This window comes from Orcinus orca, chromosome 8 (assembly GCF_937001465.1).
Source record: "Orcinus orca chromosome 8, mOrcOrc1.1, whole genome shotgun sequence".
Lineage (NCBI taxonomy): Eukaryota > Metazoa > Chordata > Mammalia > Artiodactyla > Delphinidae > Orcinus > Orcinus orca.
The window spans coordinates 100414371-100438643 of record NC_064566.1 but is presented as its reverse complement, the minus strand read 5'-3'; the positions used below and the strand labels follow the sequence as shown (position 1 = coordinate 100438643).

General features: G+C 36.3%; 1 protein-coding gene across 5 annotated transcripts in view; it reads right to left on the bottom strand.

The window, feature by feature from the left end:
• Positions 1-24273, bottom strand: part of CCDC15 (coiled-coil domain containing 15) — a 61611-nt gene that overhangs the window by 10689 nt on the left and 26649 nt on the right. For 3 of the 5 annotated variants that reach the window (XM_049713922.1, XM_049713924.1, XM_033407419.2), the window contains 2 exons: positions 22260-22352; positions 20595-20698 (listed from right to left, as the gene is read on the bottom strand). In XM_049713922.1, the coding sequence (XP_049569879.1) occupies positions 20595-20698; positions 22260-22352 (197 nt within the window). The remainder of the gene's footprint in view (positions 1-20594; positions 20699-22259; positions 22353-24273) is intronic. The other 2 variants (XM_049713923.1, XM_049713925.1) reach the window with 1 other exon arrangement.

The following is a 24273-nucleotide window of genomic DNA, read 5'->3' as shown; positions in this document are numbered from 1 at the left end:
CTTTGGTAGAAATTAACACACATTTTAAAATTCATATGGAAATGCAAATGGCCTAAAATAGCCATGGTGACTCTGGGGAAAAATAAACTGGAGGGCTAACACTACCTGATTTCAAGCATTATTATAAAACTATACCAATTAGAACAGCATGGTATTAGCATAAAGATAGACAAATAGATCAGTAAAACAGAAGAGAAAGTCCAGAAATAAACCCACACATATAAGAACAGCTCATTTTTTTTAACATCTTTACTGAGATATTATTTGCATACCATAAAGTTCACATGACCATAATGTAATTTGAGAACATTTTCATCATCCCCAAAAGAAACCTTGTACACTTTAACAGTCACCTTCCACCCACTCCCACCTAGCCCTAGGCAAATACTAATTTTCTGTCTCTATAGATTTGCCTGTTCTTGATTTCATGTAAATGGGATCATACAATATGCAGCCTGCATGCCTGGCTTCTTTCACTTGGCATAAGTCCATGTTGTAGCATGTACTGGAACTTCATTCCTTTTGGTTGCTGATATTCTACTGTGTAAATATTATCTATATCTATATATTTTATTTATCTATTCATCAGTTTATGGACATTTGGGATGCTTCCACTTCCTGGCTATTTTGAATAATGCTGCTATGAACATTTGTGTAAGTTTGTGTGTGGACGTACATTTTTAGTTCTCTTGGGTATACACCCAAGAATGGAATTTCTGAGTCATATGGTAACTCTATGTTTAACCTTTTGAGAAATTGCTAAACTGTTTTCCAAAGTGATTGTACCATTTTACATTCCCCACCAACAGTGTATGGGACTTCTAATTTTTAGACATCCTCATCAGCACTTGTTATAATTTGTCTTTTTTATTAGAGCAATTCTTATGTGTGCGAAGTGGTATCTCATTGTGGTTTTGATTTGCACTTCCCAATAACTAATGATGTTGCATATCTTTTCAAATGCTTATTAGCCATTTATATATTTTCCTAAAATGTCTAGTTAAATCTTTTGTCTACCTTTTAATTGGGTTATCTTTTTATTATTGAGTTGTAAGAGTTCTTTTCTATATTCTGACTACAAGTCTCTCATCAGATATATAATTTGCAAATAATTTCTCCCATTCTGAGGTTGTTTTTTCACTTTCTTGATGGTTTTCAATTTTGATGAAGTCCAACATCAATCTTCTCTTTTATTGTTTGCTGGACAACTGACTTTTAACAAATGCACAAAAGCAATGCAATGGAGAAAGAATAACTTTTCAGCAAATGGATATCCACATACAAAAAAATAAACTTCAAACTATATGTGAAAATTAACTCAAACTGGATTGCAGACCTAAATGTAAAACCTACAATGATAATCTTTCTAGAAGAAAACGAAAATTTTTGTGACCTTGGGTTAGGCAATGATATCTTAAATATGATGCCAAAAGTACAATATATTTAGTCATTCAAGGAATGTAAACTAAAACCACAATGAGATGCCACTACATACCTATTCAAATGGCTAAAATGAAAAAGACTGACCATACCAAGTGTTGGTGATGATGTAAGGGAACTTGAACTCTTACAAGTTATATTACTCTTCCTGGTAGTAATATAAAGTGGTACAACTACTTTGGAAAGGCTTTTGACAGTTTCTTTAAAAAATGAAAATATATACCTACCATGATGATCCAGTCCACTCTCAGGTATTCACCCAAGAGAAAAGGTAACATTTTCCAAAGACTTGCACACGAATGTTCACTGCAGCTTTATTTGTAATAGCCAAAAACTGGAAACAACTCAAATGTCCATCAAACTATGAATGGATAAACAAATTGCGGTATATCCATACAATGGAATACTATCCAGTAACAAAAAGGAATAAACTCTTGGTATCATAACAACAAGGACAAAATAATTACTCTGAATAAAAGGAGCTGGGCCCAAGAGTACATGTTGTATAACTCCAGAAAATGCAAACTAATCTATAGTGACATAAAGCAAACCAGTGGTTGCCTGGGGAAAAAGAGGCGGGGAGGGCAGGAAAGAGGTGCTACCTAGGGCATGAGGAAACTTTTGAGGATGATATATATGTTCACTATCTTGACTATGATGGTCGTTGTGTGTGTGTGTGAGAGAGAAAACATCAAAGTTTACACTTTTATATGTGTAGTTTATTGAATATCAATTATGTTTATTTAAAAAAAACACCTACTTGCAGAGAGGAAATGAGTTGCTCAGTGAGAAAATTGTCAGAAAACCTAATTTAAGAGCTTTTGTTAAGAAATATAATTAATTCAAGACTAGAACTTTGAAACAAATGAGCTATTGTTTTCTGAACAGTAGTGTGAGGTCAATTCATACTCACACCTCTTCAATAAAGCATGAACTGCTGAAAATTCTGGGCTTCTATCCATTTGTAGCAGGCTATTTGCTCCAGGGGAATTATGGGCTTCCTTTTACTTAGATTAACACAGGTATATACTAAAACCCAGGAAGCTGTCCTATAAAGGCTGAAAGATCAGGCACTGGAAAAGCACAAGAAACTTGTATGTGCAACTAAGTCCATCCAGATTATTACAGCTAATCTCTGGCCACCTCTAGCAGAGTGACAAGGCCACTTTGAACAAGGATTTTCTTATAACTGTTCTGCCACACTTGCTATTCTTTCTTGAGCTACAACTGTTAAGTCTAAGTTGAGTATTCCTCAAAGAGTATAGAACATAAATATAGCTTTTATGGTATGATTCAAACTCAAATGCAATATAAAGTTGTAATAGGGTAGAGGTAAGAAATCTCACTATTGCCACTTGGGCAGAGAGAGAATGTTTTTATAACTAGCAAGGATCAAGATTTAAAGGCATATAAGGTTGTGTACAATTGACTTTTTTTTTGTCTGAGCCGCAAAGTATGAGAGATCTTAGTTTCCCCAACAGGGATCGAACCCATGCCCCCTGCAGTGGAAGCTTGGAGTCCTAACCACTGGACCACCAGGGAATTCCCCAAAATTGACTTTAAAATACACATTGCTGTGCTCTCTTAAAATATAATGCATGAAATAAGAGAATAAAAGGAAGAGATTAAAAGAGTACAAAAGTTTAAAGATAAGCCTAAGATCATAGGTGCCCTTGGCTAAAGATCTTCTTATATAAAGATCTTATTCCAAAGAGATCCAGTAAAAAAAGTAAATGTTTTTAGGACATTCATATTTGATTAGTTCAATAACTCCTTAGCCTGTGAAAAAGGCGAATGTGAAAAGATTTTTCCGTAGGTAAGAAATTAAAGTGAGGTTTTCAATAGTGAAACAAATGGAGCCAAGTGAATGACACCAGAACAGCTTAGTTACTGGTATAATTCTCTATACCATTTATTGTCCATACCAGTAAACTGAGAGCTAAGGAAACACACCAGCATTGTTTCTCAAATGTTGGTAACAGGACAATTACTAGAAATGATGGAATCAGCCCTTTCCCCCTTCTCCCCCCATAGCTACTCCTCTCCTCACAGTCAAACATCTTAAGAGTTGTCTAGCTTTCTCTATTTCCTGATCTCCTCTCCCACTCCATTATGGCTTATTAAGACCCATCAATCACTCCACCAAAACAAGTCTCTCTAAGGTCAGTGGTGGCCTACAGGTTAATCCATCTAGCATTTACGTTCTCAACAGGGGCAACATTGTACCCAAGGCAGCAAAAATTGATTCAAGGGAGCAAAATATCTTAGATATTAAAACAGTTTGGGGCTCTCCAAAAAGTCATAGTACATAAGCAGAAATACACTACATCTAGGCATTCTCCATATCTTACACTATGCCTTCTTCCCAGGTGACTTTACGCATACCATATGCTTCAGTTACCACCCACTACCACCTGTAACTCATTAAGCTACAGTTCCAGCATAGACCATTCCTCTGAGATTCAAACCTACTTAACTACCTGCCAGTTTGACATTCCACTTGAGTGTCTCAAAGGTATTTATCTGGGAAAAGAATCCGCAGCTTTGGTCAGATTCTCAGGTTAAGAACTACTGCCATACAGTAGTTTCAGAAAGGATCATAAAAATAAAAAATGGCAAAAACCAACTAAAAAAGTTGATATAAACAATTATTCTATAAACAAGTTTATTCTTCTCGGATGTCTTTAAAGCTTCTTGCATAAATATACCTTTTAGCTGACACACAATAGAAACTAAACTAGGTTGGAAATCAACATGTCAACATATCGGTTTTTCCCAGGGCACTGACGTGAATACAATTATACTGGTTCTCTGGTTATGCTAAAAGGTATTCTAAAACCAGTGTCAGACTTTCAGTAAAAGAGAGTAAGAATACAAAACACTGCAAATTGATTTGTAAACTTGCTACACTGGGTGTTTGCAGAACTAAGCAACAAGTAGATGTCAATATTTACATTTTGAAGAGAATCCTGAAAAGAAAGTGATTATCACAGGCAAACTGCATTAAAAATATATTCTTTTTTTTTTTTTTTTTTTTTTTTGTACGCGGGCCTCTCACTGCCGCGGCCTCTCCCATCGTGGAGCACAAGCTCGGGACGCGCAGGCCCAGCGGCCACGGCTCACGGGCCCAGCCGCTCCGTGGCACGCGGGATCCTCCCGGACCGGGGCACAAACCCGCGCCTCTTACCTCGGCAGGCGGACTCTCAACCACTGCGCCACCAGGGAAGCCCTAAAAATATATTCTTATAATTACAACAACAACTCAAAAACTCTTGTTAGCTATGTTCCATATAAAGCCACACCACTAATCCTTTACAAAGTTAAAACAAGATAGAGACCTAGAACTAAAATCGAGGGCTATCTTTTTGGCTCTATGGATTCATACTTCTTGAGCAATCACAGAAATTTGCCAACACTAACACTATCAAATAAAAGGAATTCCGCATACAAGAACAAGAAATAGATTTATTTCAGGAGTTAAAAGAGGTGCTCTGTTAGGTGGTGGTGATGGGATGAATTGGGAGATTGGGATTGACATATATACACTAATAAGTATAAAATAGATAACTAATAAGAACCTGCTGTATAAAAAAATACAATAAAATAATATTCAAAAAAAAGAGGTGCTCTGTTAGAAAAATAACTTCTCAAGGAGATGAAAGAAATCTTCCTCTTTGGTACAACATGATTAAGGTCTAACCTAGCACAGTCTAAATCTTTGCCTGCTGATCATGTTTTTCTGTTCAACTTTTTTTCTCTGTCTCTCTGTTTCTTGATTCTGATAGTATTCTTCCTTAGTGATTTCTGAAATCATTACTAAAAATAATATTTCCTACTGGACACTCTACTTGGATCTCCTTTAAGAACTTCAAATCCAATATGCCCCAAACTAAACTTATCCTCTCCACCTCCACCTCCTTCCTGGAAAATGTTTCATAGTACCCCATTTACCTGGTGGCCTAAGCCATAAACCTGGGACTTATCCTTGAATTCTCCTCTGACAATATTTTATTAATTCTCTCTCTTTCGCTCTTAAAACTGCCTCCTCCTCGCTGCCTTCCTGGCCTTGGCTTATAACTTACTGAAGTTACAGCCTTCAAAGTGCTTAGGTGGGGCTTCCCTGGTGGCGCAGTGGTTGAGAGTCCGCCTGCTGATGCAGGGGACACGGGTTCGTGCCCCGGTCCGAGAAGATCCCACATGCCACGGAGCGGCTGGGCCCATGAGCCATGGCCGCTGAGCCTGCGCGTCCGGAGCCTGTGCTCCGCAGCAGGAGAGGCCACAACAGTGAGAGGCCCACGTACAGCAAAAAAAAAAAAAAAAAAAAAAAAAAAAGTGCTTAGGTGATGGAGTCAAATAAATCTGGGATTGAATCCCAGTTCTGCCATTGCTAAGTGTGATCTTAATCTTAGGCAAATTACTTAACCTCTCTGGGGCTCATTTTCTCATCTGTAAAATAAAAAGAATAATAAAATTTACCTCATACAGTTATTGAAGTAGGCAAATGAGCTAATGCCTCTAAAACACCCAACAGTATGTCTGGCGTATTATAAACACTCAATGAATGGTGGCCACCACTACCCTGCAGGACTGTATATCAATTAAATGATACAATAATCTATGTAAAGCATTTAACATGCAGTAAGGGCTTAATATTTAATAACCTTTAAAAAATTAATTTCACTTCTCATCTTCTCTATAAGTATATTACTTCAATAATACCCTAACATCTAGTCTTAGCCATTTTATCTATTCCTCACAATGCCTCTAAACGGCTCCTGTTTTCAGGATAAAATCCAAATTCCTTCTCATGACGTACAAAGTTCTTTATGATCTTTCCTCATTTTGAAGGTTTACTTCTTGCCATTCCTTTAGCTCCAATCACATCCAACTCAGAAGTGTCCTATTCTTTCAGGAGTTACTGCTTTTACAATGCTATTCTTTTTGCCTAGAATCCCCATCTACTCTTTTCCCCAGTCCAATTCCAATTTTGTCTCATACTACTTCTTCTAACCCTTCACAACTCAGCCCAGGAAGCCTTCCCTGTCCTGGAGAAAATGGACCGAGGAGCAGCAGCAGCAGCAGCCCTGGCGCATGCCCTGGCCCTGGGCAATTTATATCCCAGCCAGGCTTCCTGCCGGACTGACTTCTCTCTTTTTTGTGTGATTGAACAGCTCTGCCCCACGGGGGGCCTTTTTCACACTTGATTTCGAAACACAGTCTCCGTTCTCTCAGACATTCTTGAAATTTTTTCCTTCTAATGACATAAGAAGAAAGACTTTATTTTACCGATATTTTACTTGATTTTTTACATTTATGTTGATGAAAGAAATTAGTCTGTAACATTGCTTTCTTGTAATACCCATGACAGGTTGGTATTAAGGTTATACTGTCTTCTATAATTATCTGGGAAGTATTCCCTGTTTTCCATTCTCTGGAATATTTTATATAAAACTTGGTATTATTTTTTCCCTTAAATATTTGGCAACTAACATTTATTTAGCATATACTACATGCCAGATTCTATACTAAGCTCATTTACTATGTTACCTCATTTAATCCTCACAGCAACTTTCTAAGGTATATATCATTATTATCCCTGTTTTATAGAGAAGAAACTGGGGCTTATAGAAGGTAACTTGCCCAAAGTCACAGAGCTGGTAGGCAGCAGAACTGGGACTTCAACACATGTATCCCCATGTTCTTAATCACTTGCTATACTGTCTTGTAATACTTAATATATGGTATTATGATTACCTATTCATTTATCTGTCTCCCCATTAGTCAGTGAAATCTATCTAGTAAGATCCTTGAAGGGTGGGATCATGTTTCCATTTTTTGCAACTCTTAAATCTAGCATCATGTCTACCAATTAATAGATGCTCAATAAGTAGCTGCTAAGTGAATGAATGAAAACATATCATTTGATTCTTATAACAACTGGGTGAGGTAAAGTGGTTATTAACAATCCTGGTTCAGAAAGCAGGTATATGTTTACTTTAGAATGTTGCTAAAATGGCTTTTGTCTTTAAGTTAAAACATATAACCCCCATGCAAAGAAGGCATACATGATTTAGTTTCTTCAACAAGGAAAAAGCAAAAAATAAATTTTAATTACTTGCAAACTGTCAATGACAACAGATTTAATGTTCTGATACCATCTGTAAGACAGAGACCTTCATATTTTTTCTGGGGTCAAGGGTATAAATACAACAAGAAAAAGATTATCTGGTGAGAAAATGGCAATAAAACAAAAGCCTTAAATAGAAAAGCTTTCATAGAAGGTCAGCAGTGTAGCTAAAGAAGAATTCCCCACCGACTATGCCATGTGGTAGGGATGTCATAAGACGATTTAAGGTAGACATAAAATACCCACAGCAGGGATGTCTTGGCTTCAGTTAAATGAACTGAAATTTCCATTCTGTCTTTTGCCTGATGAGTCTGTAAAAACGCTTATATATGGGCACCACAGAAAAGAGATTTTTTTTGATGTAGATCAGATCATAATTATGGCAAAATAACTAGGTTATAGTAAGACAAATCTGGCCTAGATATAGGAACAAACGTCCGAGAGCCAATGTCCTTATATTCTGAAATTGTTATTTGGGAGATTATATCAATATAACTACAATCCTAAAGGATATTAAGAATAGAAAAGATCCTTGAAATATTTAAATAGAATTCTGCCTAAAGGATACCCTAGACAACCTCATGAGGATTCTTCCAAGCCTCTCTCTTCTAACCCCAATCCAAAATACACACACACACACACACACACTTTTTTACTGCAGCAGTTTTTGTCAAGTTGCTTTTAGGACAAGAGTATTATAACATATCTCAAAGGGGAAAAAAATGTGAGAATAAAAACATACCAAAGGAACTATTAAACACCTCACAGGAAAACTATTCTCACCAGTGGACTGCCACATAAAAATTTCAGAAGTCTTTGAACTCTCTATAGCAAAATAAACAAGATATTCATCAAGGGGTCTCTTACAATATAGATATTGCTTAGGCTCCCAAAATCAAATATGCTAATGATAAAAAATTGAAAATCAGAAAGAATAGAAAAAATGATTTACTTCCATCAGTGAAAGATAATTCTTTTTTTTTTTAATTTATGTATTTATTTATCTTTGGGTGCGTTGGGTCTTCATTGCTGCGTGCAGGCTTCTCTCTAGTTGTGGCGAGCGGGGGCTACTCTTTGTTGTGGTGCACGGGCTTCTCATTGCGGTGGCTTCTCTTGTTGCAGCGCTCAGGCTCTAGGCGCATGGGCTTCAGTAGTCGTGGGGTGGGACACGGGCTCAGTAGTTGTGGCTTGCGGGCTCTAGAGCACAGGCTTAGTAGTTGTGGTGCACGGGCTTAGTTGCTCCGTGGCATGTGGGATCTTCCTGAACCAGGGCTTGGACCCATGTCCCCTGCATTGGCAGGTGGATTCTCAACCACTGTGCCACCAGGGAAGCCCTGGAGTGCATATTTTAAGATCATATTTTTTCAATTTAAGACTTTCTATTTTAAAGATTTCAGTTCTCTGGTGAAATTCTCCATATTTTCATCTATTTTCTCCATCTTTTCCTCCATTTACTTAAAGATATTAATCAAGTGTTTTAAAGTCCTTGTATGATAACACCAGTATCTGTGGCTTCTGTAAGCCTGCTTCTGCTAGTTTTTGGTTATCTGGTCCTATCTCTTGACATGCCTAGAAAATTTTGACTGAATAATATTGTTTTAAAATTTTTTACAGGCTGCAAATTATGTTATCTATGACCAGAAAGAGTTTACCCTTTTCTCTGCTAGGCAGAGAGTGCAGCATTCATCACTTTTATCCAATCAAAACACTTGAGCAGAAGCAAGAACTACAATCCTGCAGCCTGTGGAACAAAAACCACATTCACAGAAAGACAAAATGAAAAGGCAGAGGGCTATGTAATAGATGAAGGAAGAAGATAAAACCCCAGAAAAACAATTAAATGAAGTGGAGATAGGCAACCTTCCAGAAAAAGAACTCAGAATAATGATAGTGAAGATGATCCAAGACCTCGGAAAAAGAACGGAGGCAAACAAAGATCGAGAAGATGCAAGAAATGTTTAACAAAGACCTAGAAAAATTAAAGAACAAATACCTAGAAGAATTAAAGTGCACACAGAACATTCTCCAGGATAGACCACATCTTGGGTCATGAATCAAGCCTCAGTAAATTTAAGAAAATTGAAATTATATCAAGCATCTTTTCTGAACCATGAAGCTATGAGATTATAAATCAATTACAGGGGAAAAAAACTTAAAAAACACAAACACATGGAGAATAAACAACACATTACTAAATAACCAAGAGATCACTGAAGAAATCAAAGAGGAAATCAAAAAAAACCTAGAGACAAATGACAGTGAAAACATGACGATCCAAAACCTATGGGATGCAGCAAAAGCAGTTCTAAGAGGGAAGTTTATAGCAATTCAAGCCTACCTCAAGAAACAAGAAAAGTCTCAAATAAACAATCTAACCTTACACCTAAAGGAACTAGAGAAAGAAGAACAAACAAAACCCAAAGTTAGTAGAAGGAAAGAACATCAAGATCAGAGCAGAAATAAATGAAATAGAAACAAAGAAATCAATAGCAAAGATCAATAAAACTAAAAGCTGGTTCTTTGAGAAGATAAACAAAATAGATAAACCTTTAGCCAGACTCCTCAAGAAAAACAGGGAAAGGACTCAAATCAATAAAATTAGACATGAAAAAGGAGAAGTTACAATGGACACTGCAGAAATACAGAGCATCACAAGAGACTACTACAAGCAACTCTATGTCAATAAAATGGACAACCTGGAAGAAATGGACAAATTCTTAGAAAGGTATAAATTTCCAAGACTGAACCAGGAAGAAATAGAAAATATGAACAGACCAATCACAAGTAATGAAATGGAAACTGTGATTAAAAATCTTCCAACAGACAGAAGTCCAGGACCAGATGGCTTCACAGGTGAATTCTATCAAACATTTAGAGAGAGCTAACACCCACCCTTCTCAAACTCTTCCAAAAAATTGCAGAGGAAGGAACACTCCCAAACTCATTCTACAAGGCCACCATCACCCTGATACCAAAACCAGACAAAGATACTACTAAAACAAAATTACAGACCAATATCACTGATGAATATAGATGCAAAAGTCCTCAACAAAATACTAGCAAACAGAATCCAACAACACATTCAAAGGATCATACACCATGATCAAGTGGGATTTATCCCAGGGATGCAAGGATTCTTCAATATATGCAAATCAATCAATGTGATACACCATATTAACAAATTGAATAATAAAAACCATATGATCATCTCAATAGATGCAGAAAAAGCTCTTGACAAAATTCAACACCGATTTATGATAAAAACTCTCCAGAAAGTGGGCATAGAGGGAACCTACCTCAACATAATAAAGGCCATATATGACAAACCCACAGCAAACATCATTCTCAATGGTGAAAAACTGAAAGCATTTTCTCTAAGATCAGGAAAAAGACAAGTATGACCTCTCTCGCCACTCTTATTCAACATAGTTTTAGAAATACTAACCACTGCAATCAGACAAGAAAAAGAAATAAAAGGAATACAAATTGGAAAAGAAGAAGTAAAACTGTCATTGTTTGCAGATGACATGACAATATACATAGATAATCCTAAAAATGCCACCAGAAAACTACCAGGGCTAATCAATGAATTTGGTAAGGTTGCATGATACAAAATTAATGCACAGAAATCTCATGCATTCCTATACACTAACAATGAAAGATCAGAAAGAGAAATTAAGGAAACAATCCCATTCACCATTGCAAAAAAAGAATAAAATACCTTGGAATAAACCTACCTAAGGAGGTAAAAGACCTGTACTCAGAAAACTATAAGACACTGATGACAGAAATCAAAGATGACACAGATGGAGAGATATACCATGGTCTTGGATTGGAAGAATCAACATTGTGAAAATGACCATAGTACCCAAAGCAATCTACAGATTCTATGCAAGCCCTATCAAATTACCAATGGCAGTTTTTACAGAACTAGAACAAAAAAATCTGAAAATTTGTATGGAGACACAAAAGATGCCAAATAGCCAAAGCAATCTTGAGGGGAAAAAATGGAGCTGGAGGAATCAGACTCCCTGACTTCAGACTATATTACAAAGCTACAGTAATCAAGACAATATGGTACTGGCACAAAAACAGAAATAGAGATCAATGGAACAGGATAGAATGCCCAGAGGTAAACCCACACACCTATGGTCAACTAATCTATGACAAAGGAGGCAAGGATACACAATGGAGAAAAGACAGTCTCTTCAATAAGTGGTGCTGGGAAAACTGGACAGCTACATGTAAAAGAATGAAATTAGAACACTCCCTAACACCATACACAAAAATAAACTCAAAATGGATTAAAGACCTAAATATAAGACCGGACACTATAAAACTCTTAGAGGAAAACATAGGAAGATCACTCTCTGACATAAATCACAGCAAGATCTTTTTTAACCCACCTCCTAGAGTAATGGAAATAAAAACAAAAATAAGCAAATGGGACCTAATGAAACTTCAAAGCTTCTGCACAGCAAAGGAAACCATAAACAAGACAAAAAGACAACCCACAGAATGGGAGAAAATATTTACAACTGAATCAACAGACAAAGGATTAATCTCCAAAATATATAAACAGCTCATGCAGCTCAATATTAAAAAAACAAACAATGCAATCCAAAAATGGGCAGAAGACTTAAATAGACATTTCTCCAAAGAAGACATACAGATGGCCAACAGGCTCAAGAAAAGCTGCTCAACATCACTAATTATCAGAGAAATGCAAATCAAAACTACAGTGAGGTATCACCTCACACCAGTCAGAATGGGCATCATCAGAAAATCTACAAATGACAAATGCTGGAGAGGGTGTGGAGAAAAGGGAACCCTCCAGCACTGTTGGTGGGAATGTAAATTGATACAGCCACTATGGAGAACAGTATGGAGGTTCCTTAAATAACTAAAAATAGAATTACCATATGACCCAGGAATCCCACTACTGGGCTTATACCCAGAGAAAACCATAATTCAAAGAGACACATGCACCCCAGTGTTCACTGCAGCGCTATTTACAATTGCCAGGTCATGGAAGCAACCTAAATGCCCATCAACAGATGAATGGATAAAGAAGATGTGGTACATATATACAATGGAATATTACTCAGCCATAAAAAGGAGCAAAATTGGGTTATTTGTAGAGACGTGGATGGACCTAGAGACTGTCATACAGAGTGAAGTAAGTCAGAAAGAGAAAAACAAATATCGTATATTAACGCATATATGTGGAATCTAGAAAAATGGTACAGATGAACCAGTTTGCAAAGCAGAAACAGAGACACAGATATAGAGAACAAACGTATGGACACCAGGGGGGGACAGTGAGGAGTGGGGGGATGAACTGGGAGATTGGGATTGACATGTATACACTGATTGTGTATAAAATAGATAACTAATAATAACCTGCTGTATAAAAAAATAAATTAAATTTAAAAATTCCAAAAAATTTAAAAAAAAAAAAAGTTGTTCATCCACATGAAGAAGTTCATCCACATGAAGAACTGTGCTCAAGGTTACATAGCCAATAGGTAGAAAATTCAAACCTAAGACTATTTGATTCTTAATTTGTGCTATGAACCACTATCCTGCCACATATGCAAATTGCATATCCTCAGCATTCAGTACAGTGCCTGCCACGTGGTAGGCTTTAACATTCAACAAACATTTGTTTTATTGTTGAAACAATAAAACAAGATAATATATGAACAAGATAATATATGAAAGCCCTTGTAAATTATAAAACTCTGCATGAATACTATTATTTCCTTCCACCCTGACTCAGTTTTTGTTGATTTTTCTACCTCACCATCCTTATGCACTTCCCCAGTAAACACACATTTATCTATCTAGGTCCAAGTGAAATGTAATAATTTCTTTAACACTCCATATGAAATCAGTAATCCCTCTTCTGTGCTCTCAGGGACTCTGTACTTACTTCTATTATAATAATTATATAACCCATTTGCATACAATTCTTCCCCCATCCACCCTAGATTATGAATTCTTCAAGAAAAGAAACCACATTTTATTTATCTTTGTATTGCTTGTGCCTAGGACAGTGTCAGGATATGAAAGATGCCAATTCATATCTGCTGAATAAATGCAGAATCACTCTCAGACCCAGATAAGACGGTAGGTCCTTGCCTTGGAACTCATATTTTTTTCCCAGCTTTATTGAGATATAATTGACAAAAAACACTGTGTAACTTTAAGGTATACAATGTATACCAATAATTTTAGATAGCTAGATAGACAGACAGAAAGACAGATGAGAACATACAAGATCTAGTCTCTTAGCAAATGTCAAGTATATAATACAGTATTGTTAACTATAGTTACCATGCTGTAAATTATTAGATCCCAGAACTTATTAATCTTATAACTAAAAGTTTGTACCTTTTGACCAACATCTCTTTCCCCCACCCACCAAGTCCTGGCAACCACCAATCTATTCTCTGTTTCTATAAGTTCAACTTTTTAAGATTTAACATGTGAGGTCATGAAGTAGTTGTCTTTCTTTATCTGACTTATTTCACTTAGTATAATGCCCTCAAGTTTCATTCATGCTGTCACAAATGTCAGGATTTCCTTCTTTTTCATGGCCGAATAATATTCTGTTATATTTGCACCACATTATTTTTATCCATTCACTTGTTAATGGACACTTAGGCAGCTTCCATGTCTTGGCTATTGCGAATAATACTGCAATGAACATAGGAGTGCACATATTTCTTTGAAATAGTGATTGAATTTCCTTCGGATATATATCCAAAAGTAGAATTGCTGGATTATATGGTAGTTCTACTTTTAATTTTTTGAGGAACCTCTATACTGTTTTCCATAATGTCTATACCAATTTATATTCCTACCAAGAATGCACAAGTGTTCCCTTTTCTCCACATCCTTGCCAGCCCTTATGTCTTGTCTTTTTGATAACAGCCATTCAAATAGGTGTGGTATCTCATTATGGCTTTGATTTGCATTTCCATGATGATTAGTAATGTTGAGCACTTTTTCACGTACCTGTTGGCCATTTTTATGTTTTCTTGGAAAAAATGTCTATTCAGGTCCTTTGTGCATTTTTTAATTTTTTTTTTCTATTGGGTTGAGTGAGTTCATGATATATTTTGGATATGAACACTTATCGGTTACACGGTTTGCAAATATTTTCTCTCATTTCATACAATTCCCTTTCACTTTTTTGTGCAGAAGCTTTTTAGTCTGATCTAGTCTCACTAGATTTTTTTTGCTTTTCTTGCTTGTGCTTATGGTATCATATTCAAAAAATCATTATTAAGACTAATGTCAAGGAGGTTACCTCTGTGCTTTCTTCTAGGAGTTTTACAGTTTCAGCTCTTAAGTTCAAGTTTTTAATCCATTTTGAGTTGATTTTTGATAGTGTAAGATAGGGGTCCAATTTAATTCTTTTGCATGCTGCTGTCCAGTTTTCCCAACACCATTTATTGACAAGACCATCCTTTCTCCATTGCATATTCTTGGCTCTCTCATCACAAATTAATTGATTTATTTCTGAACTCTTTATTCTGTCCCATCATATATGTATCTGTTTTTATGTCAATACCACACTGTTTTGATTACTATAGCTTTTTAATATAGTCTGAAATCAGGACGTGTGATGTCTCCAGCTTTGTGCTCCTTTCTCAACATTGTTTTGGCTATTCAGGGTCTTTTGTGGTTCTATATGGATTTTAGGATTGTCTATTTCTGCCATTGGAATTTTGATAGGGACTGCATCTGTGGACTGCTTTGGGTAGTATGGATATTTTTAACAATACTAACTCTTCCAACCCATGGGCATGAAATATCTTTCCATTTAATTGTGTCTTCTTCAATTTCTTTCAACAATGTCTTATAGTTTTCAGTGTAAAGATCTTTCACCTCCTTGGTTAAATTTACTCCTAAGTATTTTATTCTTTTTGATGTTATGGTAAATAGGATTGTTTTCTCAATTTCTGTTTTCAATAGTTCATTGTTAATATATGGAAATACAACTGATTTTTGTAAATTGATTTTGTATCCTGCAACTTTACTGAATTCATTTAGTTCTAACAAATTTTTGGTGGAGTCTAAGGGTTTTCTGTATATAATATCATGTCATTTGTAAATAGTCACACTTTTAATTCTTCCTTTCCAATTTAATGTTTTTATTTATTTTTCTTGACTAACTGCTCAGGCTAGGACTTCCTGTACTATGTTGAATAAAAGTGGCAAGAATAGGCATTTTTGTCTTGTTCCTGATCCTAAAAGGAAAAGCTTTCAGCTTTTCACCATGGAGTATGATGTTAGCTATGGACTTGTCATATATGGTCTTTATTATGTCAAGGTATGTTCCCTCTATATCCACTTTGTTGAGAGTTTTTATCATGAATGGATGTTGAATTTTGTCAAGTGCTTTTTCTGCATCTACTGAGACAATCACATGATTTTTATCTTTCATTATGTTAATATGGTGTATCACACTGATTGATTTGTGGATTTGAACCATCCTTGCATCCCTAGAATAAATTCCACTTGATCCTGGAGTGTGGTCCTTTTAATGTATTGTTGGATTCAATTTGCTAATACTTTGTTGAAACTTTCTGCATCTACATTCATCAAGGATAGTAGCCTGTAATTTTCTTTTCTTGTAGTGTCCTTGTCTGGTTTTGATATCAGGATAATGCTGGCCTCGTAATAAGTTTGGAAGTGTTCCCTCCTCTTCTATATTTTTGGAAGTTTGAGAAGGATCAGTGTTAATTCCTCTTTAAACGTTTGGTAGAATTCCCAGTGAAGCTGTCTGCTCCTCAACTGTTGTTGGGAGGTTTTTGATTACTAATTCAATCTCCCTACTTGCAATTGGTCTGTTCAGATTTTTTATTTCTTCATAATCCAGTCTTGATAGGTTGTATGTTTCTAGAAATTTATCCATTTTTCTTAGGTTGTCCAATTCGTTGGCATATAATTGTAAATGGTAGTCTCTTATAAACCTTTGTGTTTCTGTGGTGTCAGTTGTAATGAGTCCTCTTTCACTTATAATATTATTTATTTGAGTTTTTTTCTTGGTTAATCTAGCGAAGGATTTTCAATTTTGTTTTATCTTTTCAAAAACCAGTTCTTAGTTTTGCTGATCATTTCTATTCTTTCCCTATTCTTTATTTCTGCTCTAATCGTTATTTCCTTCCTTCTATTAATTTTGAGCTTAGTTTACTCTTCTTTTTCCAGTTCCTTCAGGTGGAAGGTTCGGTTGTTTATTTGAGATCTTTTCTCTTTATAGCTATAAACTTTCCTCTTAGAAATGCTTTTGCCATATCCCATAATATCACAAGATTTTTTTAAATTTCCCTTTTGATTTCTTCTTTGGTCCACTGGTTGTTCAGGAGTGTGTTGTTTAAATTCCATGTATTTGTGAATTTTCCAATTTTCTTCCTGTTATTGATTTCTAGTTTCACACTATTGTGTTTGGAAAAGATGCTTGATATAATTTCAATCTTCTTGATTTGTTAAGATTTGTTTTGTGGCCTAACATATGATCTATCCTGGAGAATGTTCTGTTTGTTCTTGAAGAGAATGTGTTTTCTGCTGCTGTTGGATAAAATGTTCTGTATATGTGTGTATAGATCCATTTGGTCTATAGTACTACTCAAAAGTGCTGTTTCCTTATTGATTTTCTTTCTGTATGATCTATCCATTGTTGAGACGGGGGTATTAAAGTCGCCTACTTTTACTGTATTGTTTATTTCTCCCTTCAGTTCTATTAATATCTGCTTTATATTTAGATGTTCCGATGTTGGATATTTACAATCGTTATGTCATCTTCATGAATTGATCCTTTTATCATATATAGTGACTTCTTTGTCTATTGTGACCCTTCTTTTTTAACTTAGTTTATTTTTTCTGATACAAGGATAGGTATCCCTGCTCTCTTTTTGTGAGCATTTGCATGGAATATCTTTTTCCATCCCTCCACTTCCAGCCTATGTGTGTCCTTAAAGTTAAAGTGAGTCTCTTACAGGCATCATTTCCCTTTTAAGACAGTGTGGTATTGGCAAAAGAATAGACAAATAGGTCAATGGCACAGAACAGAGAGCCCAGAAATAGACCCTCACAAATACACTTAACTGATCTTTGACAAAGGAGCAAAGGCAATATAATGAGGCAAAGATAGTCTTTTCAACAAATGGTATAGGAACAACCGAATATCTGTGTGAAAAAAAAGGAATACGGACACAGACCTTATACCCCTTACAAAAGTTAACTCAAAATGTATCATAAAGCTAAATGTAAAACACAAAACTACAAAATTCCTAGAAGATAACACAAAAGAAAATATAGGTGACTTTGGGTACAGCAATGACTTTTTAGATATAATATCAAAGGTATGATCTATGAAAAAAATAATTATAAGCTGAATTTCATTAAAATTAAAAACATCTCCTCTCCAAAAGACAATGTCATGAGAATGAGAATTCAAGCCACAGACTAGGAGGAATTATTTGCAAAAGACACATCTGATAAAGTACTATTATCCAAAATATACAAAGAACCCGTAAAACTCAAGAATAAGAAAACAAATAGCCCAATTAAAAAATGGGCCCAAGACCTGAACAGACACTTCACCAAAGATGATATACAGATGGCTAGTAAGCATATGAAAAGATGCTCCTCATCATGTTATCAGGGAAATGCAATTTAAAATAACGAGATAACACACACTCCTATTACAATGGCCAAAATTCAAAATGCCGACAGCATCAAATGCTGACAAGGATGTGGAGCAACAGGAACTCTCATTCATTGCTGATGGATTGCAAAGTGGTACATTTTGGAGGAAGGTTTGATAGTTTCTTAGAAAAGTGAACATCCTCTTACCATACAATCCAGCAAAGGTACTCCTCAATATTTACCCAAAGGAGTTGAAAATTTATGCCCACACAAAACCTGCACATGGATGCTTATAGTAGCTTTATTTGTAACTGCCAAATCTTGGAAGAAACCAAGATATCCTTCAGTAGGTGCATGGATAAATAAACTGTAGTACATCCAGATTTTAGAATATTATTCAGCACTAAAAAGAAATGAATTATTAAGCCATGAAAAGGAATTTGAGCAATCTTAAATGCATACTACTAAGGGGAAAAAGTCAGTCTGAACAGGCTACATACCGTATGATTCCAGCTATACGATATTCTGAAAATACTGGGTTGGCCAAAAAGTGCCTTTGGTTTTTAAGTAAAAATAAAAGATACATTTTTTCATTTTCACCAAGAAGTTTATTGAACAATGTATTCACCCTTTTGTTCCACTACCTTCTGCCATTTTTCAGGCAACTTCATAATTCCATCTTCCCAAAACTTTTTACCTTTTTGAGCAAAGAACTCTTCCAGGTGCCTTTTACAGTTTCCAGGGAATTGAAATTTTTTCCATTAAGAGAATTTTATAAAGACCAAAATAAATGGAAATCCGAAGGTGCAGTGTCTGGTGAATGTGGCGGGTGAATCAGAAGTTCCCAGCCAAGCTGTAACAGTTTTTGCCTGGTCATCAAAGAAACCTGAGGTCTTGTGTTATCCTGATGGAAGATTATGCGTTTTCTGTTGACTAATTCTGGATGCTTTTCATCGAGTGCTGCTTTCAGTTGGTCTAACTGGGAGCAGTACTTGTTGGAATTAATCGTTTGGTTTTCCAGAAGGAGCTCATAATAGAGGACTCCTTTCCAATCCCACCACATATACAACATCACCTTCTTTGGATGAAGACTGGCCTTTGGTGTGGTTGGTGGTGGTTCATTTCGTTTGCCCCACAATCTCTTCCATTCCACATTAGTGTACAGTATCCACTTTTCATCACCCCTCACAGTTTGTTTTCAAAATGGAACGTTTTCATTACGTTTAAGTAGAGAATCGCATGCGGAAATACGGTCAAGAAGATTTTCTTCGCTTAACTTATGTGGAACCCAAACATCAAAGCGATTCACATAACCAAGCTGGTGCAAATGATTTTCAGCGCTTGATTTGGATATTTTGAGTATGTCGGCTATCTCCCGTGTGGTATAATGTTGATTGTTCTCAATTAATGTTTCGATTTGATTGCTATCAACTTCAACTGGTCTACCTGACCGTGGAGCATCATCCAGCAAGAAGTCTCCAGCACAAATCTTTGCAGACCACTTTTGACATGTTCGATCAGTCACAGCACCTTCTCTATATACTGCACAAATTTATTTTTTGCATTTCGGTTGTATATTTAACCTTTCTTGAAATAATAAAGCATAAGATGCCAAAAATGTTGGTTTTTTCCTTCCATCTTCAATATTAAAATGGCTACACAAAAATTCACCAATTTTGATAAGTCTTTTTTTAAATGCACGCTGATATGACAGCTGTCACATACAATCTAACAAACTTATTTTGAATGAAGTTAAAGACAACTAAGTGCTACTAGAGCCATCTTACACAAAAACCAAACGAACCTTTTGGCCAACCCAATAGCAAAACAATGGAGCCAGTAACAAGATCAGTGGTTGCCACAGGCTGGGGGAAGGGAGAGATGAATACACAGAGCACAGAACATTTTTAGGGCAATAAAACTATTCTGTATGATACTACGTTTGTAGATACATGTCATTATACATTTTTCAAAACCTATAATAATGTACAACACTGAGACTGAAGCCTAATGTAAAATATAGATTATGATATGTCAATGTAGGTTTATGAGTTGTAACAAATGTATCACTGTGGTACAGGATATTGACAGTGGAGGAAGCAGTCCATGTGTAGGGGCAGGGAGTAAATGGGAACTTTCTGTACTTTCTGCTTAATTTTGCTATGAACCTAAAACTACTCCCCAAAAAAGTCTATTAAAAAAACATAGCTCTTAACCATCTTTTAATACTACGACCCAGATCAAAAACAGTTGTTTCCACTTTGGATAAGAAGGTAAAACCACTGCTTGATTATTTCTAAAACCTAGCTTCCAAAATCATCTTAACTGGTAATTTAAGGCTCACAATGAGGATCAAAGAACTTACTTTTCAATTTTCTTCCTTTGTTCTTTTTGCCTCTGTTGTTCTTTCACTTGTTCTCTTTCAATATCCATGAAAAGTCGTCTATATCTCAGGTACTGCTTTTGACGCTAAAGAAAAGAAGTTAAAATTGTTAAGATTCCGCTCTCAGAGGACTTTCCAAGAAAGGAAAATCCTTGTGCCATAGACAAGAAAACTATATGACACAAAAGTCACAGGGAATTAAGTCCTTAATTTCCTTCTATTTATGGTGACTCAGGATAATATCACATATAGCAAGAGATTTATATTTTCAAACACATAGCTATTAGATGTAACAGACAAATCAGAGAAAGAAGTACTAATTTAGTTTGCACTTAGCATGGTCAGTTGTCAATAGCCCTTGTGGAAATGATTATATTTAATATGATAAGATACATACTATATTTACTCTGTGTTCCCAAGTAGTATGTACCACAGAAGCAGAACCAAAGAAAGAATGTAAGAGGTATTTTATAACAGAACATCACTTTAACTTTCCAAAATTAAAACCACACTACAAAAGCACACTCTAAGCCTAGCCTAATATGGTGGGGAGGAGGGAGGGAAGACTGAGGAATATCAGAGCATCATACTTTTAAAGGGAACAAGTATAATAAAAGCAAATGCTGGGGCTTCCCTGGTGGCACAGTGGTTAAGAATCTGCCTGCCAATGCAGGGTACATGGGTTCGAGCCTTGGTCCGGGAAGATCCCACATGCCGCGGAGCAATGAAGCCTGTGCGCCACAACTACTGAGCCTGCGCTCTAGAGCCCGTGAGCCACAACTACTGAGCCCACATGCCACAACTACTGAAGCCCACGTGCCTAGAGCCTGTGCTCCGCAACAAGAGAAGCCACCACAATGAGAAACACGCACACCACAAGGAAGAGTAGCCCCTGCTCGCTACAGCTAGAGGAAGCCCGCGTGCAGCAACAAAAACCCAACGAAGCCAAAAATAAATAAATAAATAATTAAAAAAAAAAAAAAAAAAGCAAATGCTACTACCCTGTCCGTGATCTGTTCATACTTCCAAATTTATATATTCTCTTTTTAAGGGCACAAGCTACTCAAAGATCACTAGTATACACACAGACATGTTTTTGTCCTTAGAGTAGCTTGTGTCTTTTTGGTAAAAATTATTAAAACTATAGTAACAGTTCTCAATATTGAAGATACATCACAATCATCTGTGGTGTTTTTTTAAAACACAGATGCCCCAAACCTACCTAAGATACTGATTCAGTATACCTGCTTTGGGTCCAGGCATTTGTATTTGGAAAAAGCTCCATGTCTGATTCTGGTGCATGGCCAGTGTTAAAAACTGTTCATTTAAACTAACTTTAGATTGAAAAGGAAAAAAAGGAAGTCACAAATTAAAACTCTTCCTTAAATTAGCTATTATGGCAAATATACACTAACTGAAGAAACTCACTGGGATCACCTCTCTGATTTCACATCAAGGTACCCTAAATCCTAGAAGCTTAGAAGAGAAGTTCAACATATTAAAATGAGTCAAGCAACTTTTGTGCCTTTATCTACGGAATTTGTAGTACTAGCTCTTAATGTGTTAGGACACAACAAATTGTTTCCAATCTCACATATACTATTATAGTAGAAACACTGATGTCCAAAAGCCATTACCACTACATACCTCTTTCTTGTCTTCCTCTTGACTTACTCCTGACTGAAGTGCCAGTGGAGTCTGGAATTCAGTGTTCAATCCTGATTGATATTCACCACCAACCTGTTAGAAAGTCCAGTCACACAAAGAGACAAAATTGCCAAAAGTTAGCCCTACGTATGTTTTTGATAATTTCATCTATTGATTCCTTTCTCCTGCAATCTTGAGCTCAACTGGATAAAAACAATTTTTAAAACAAATATAAAAGAACAAAGCTTTAAGAAAGAATAAAAGAAAGAAATTAATCAAACAAAAACAATAAAGAAAAGAAAATATCCAGGTCAAAAACATGGATGGGGACCTCCCTGGTGGTGCAGCGGTTAAGAATCCGCCTGCCAATGCAGGGGACATACATGGGTTCGAGACCTGGTCCGGGAAGATCCCACATGCCATGGAGCAACTAAGCCCACGTGCCACAACTACTGAGCCTGTGCTCTAGAGCCCGCAAGCCACAACTACTGAGCCCACACACCACAACTACTGAAGCCTGCGCCTACAGCCCATGCTCTGCAATAAGAGAAGCTTCCTCAATGAGAAGCCTGCACACTGCAATGAAGAGTAGCTCCCGCTCGCCGCAACTAGTGAAAGCCAGCACACAGCAACAAAGACCCAACACAGCCAAAAAAAAAAAGAGAATGAACTAATGACAGATCAAAATGTTCAGAATGAAAGTCCTTCTAAACTGATCACTTGAAATCACTCTATCATGAGTGTGTGCTTGGGACTGAATCCAGGATATAAAACTAGATCCCTTAACATCTCAAATCTGTAATCATTTTCAATTTATACATATTCTTGAAAGGTGTGAGTTTAGAGAATAAAAGCTTGAAAATACTATAGCCATCAACTGACATGGCAGGGAAGAAACTGGGGCTTATTTCCCCCCTAATTATTAGAAAAGCCTGTTGACATAACTTAGTACACTTACTTGGACATTATATGGCTCAAATTATGATCTCTAACTTTTAGAAATAAAAGTTTAAAATTACTTTTATCTTTTTAGCTTAAAAGTTATTTATCTTTCAGCAAAGTTGCAAGATATAAGATCAGTATGCAAAACTCTATTGTATTTTTAGGTACTTGCAATGAACAATCTGAAAATGAAATTAAGGGGAAAATCCATATAAAATATCATCAAAAAATTCTTAGGAATAAATTTAATAAAGGAAGTGTAAATTGTATACACTGAAATATACAAAACATTGTTGAAAGAAATAGAAGATCTAAATGAATCAGAAGACTTAATATTGTTAAGATGGCAAATTGATCAACAGATTTAATGCAATCTACATCAAAATTTCAGCTGACTTCTTTGTAGAAGTTGACAAGGTTATCCTTAAATTCATACGAAAATGCAAGGGACCTGGAATAGCTGAGATGACCTTGAAACAGAAGAACCAAGTTGGAGAACTCACTCTCCCCAATTTCAAAACTTACTGTGAAGCTACACTGATCAACACAGTGTGGTACTAACATAAGGATAGACTTATAGATCAATGGAATAGAACTGATAGTTCAGAAATAAACTCTTAAATTTACAATCAACTTTTTTTTTTTTTTTTTGCGGTACGCGGGCCTCTCACTGTTGTGGCCTCTCCCGTTGCAGAGCACAGGCTCCGGAGGCGCAGGCTCAGCGGCCATGGCTCATGGGCCCAGCCGCTCCGCGGCATGTGGGATCTTCCCGGACCGGGGCACGAACCCACGTCCCCTGCATCTGCAGGCAGACTCTCAACCACTGTGCCACCAGGGAAGCCCGTAATCAACTAATTTTTGACAAGAGTGACGAGCGAATTCAACGGGTAAAAAGAGTCTTTTCAACAAATGATGTTGGGTCAACTGGATATCCAAGTGCAAAAAAGAATGAAGTTGGACCTCTACTGAACACCATATAAGAAAATTAATGCAAAGTGGATTGAAGACCTTGCAGAATGCAAGAGATATAAAATTCTTAGAGGAACACACAGCAGTAAATCTTCATGACCTT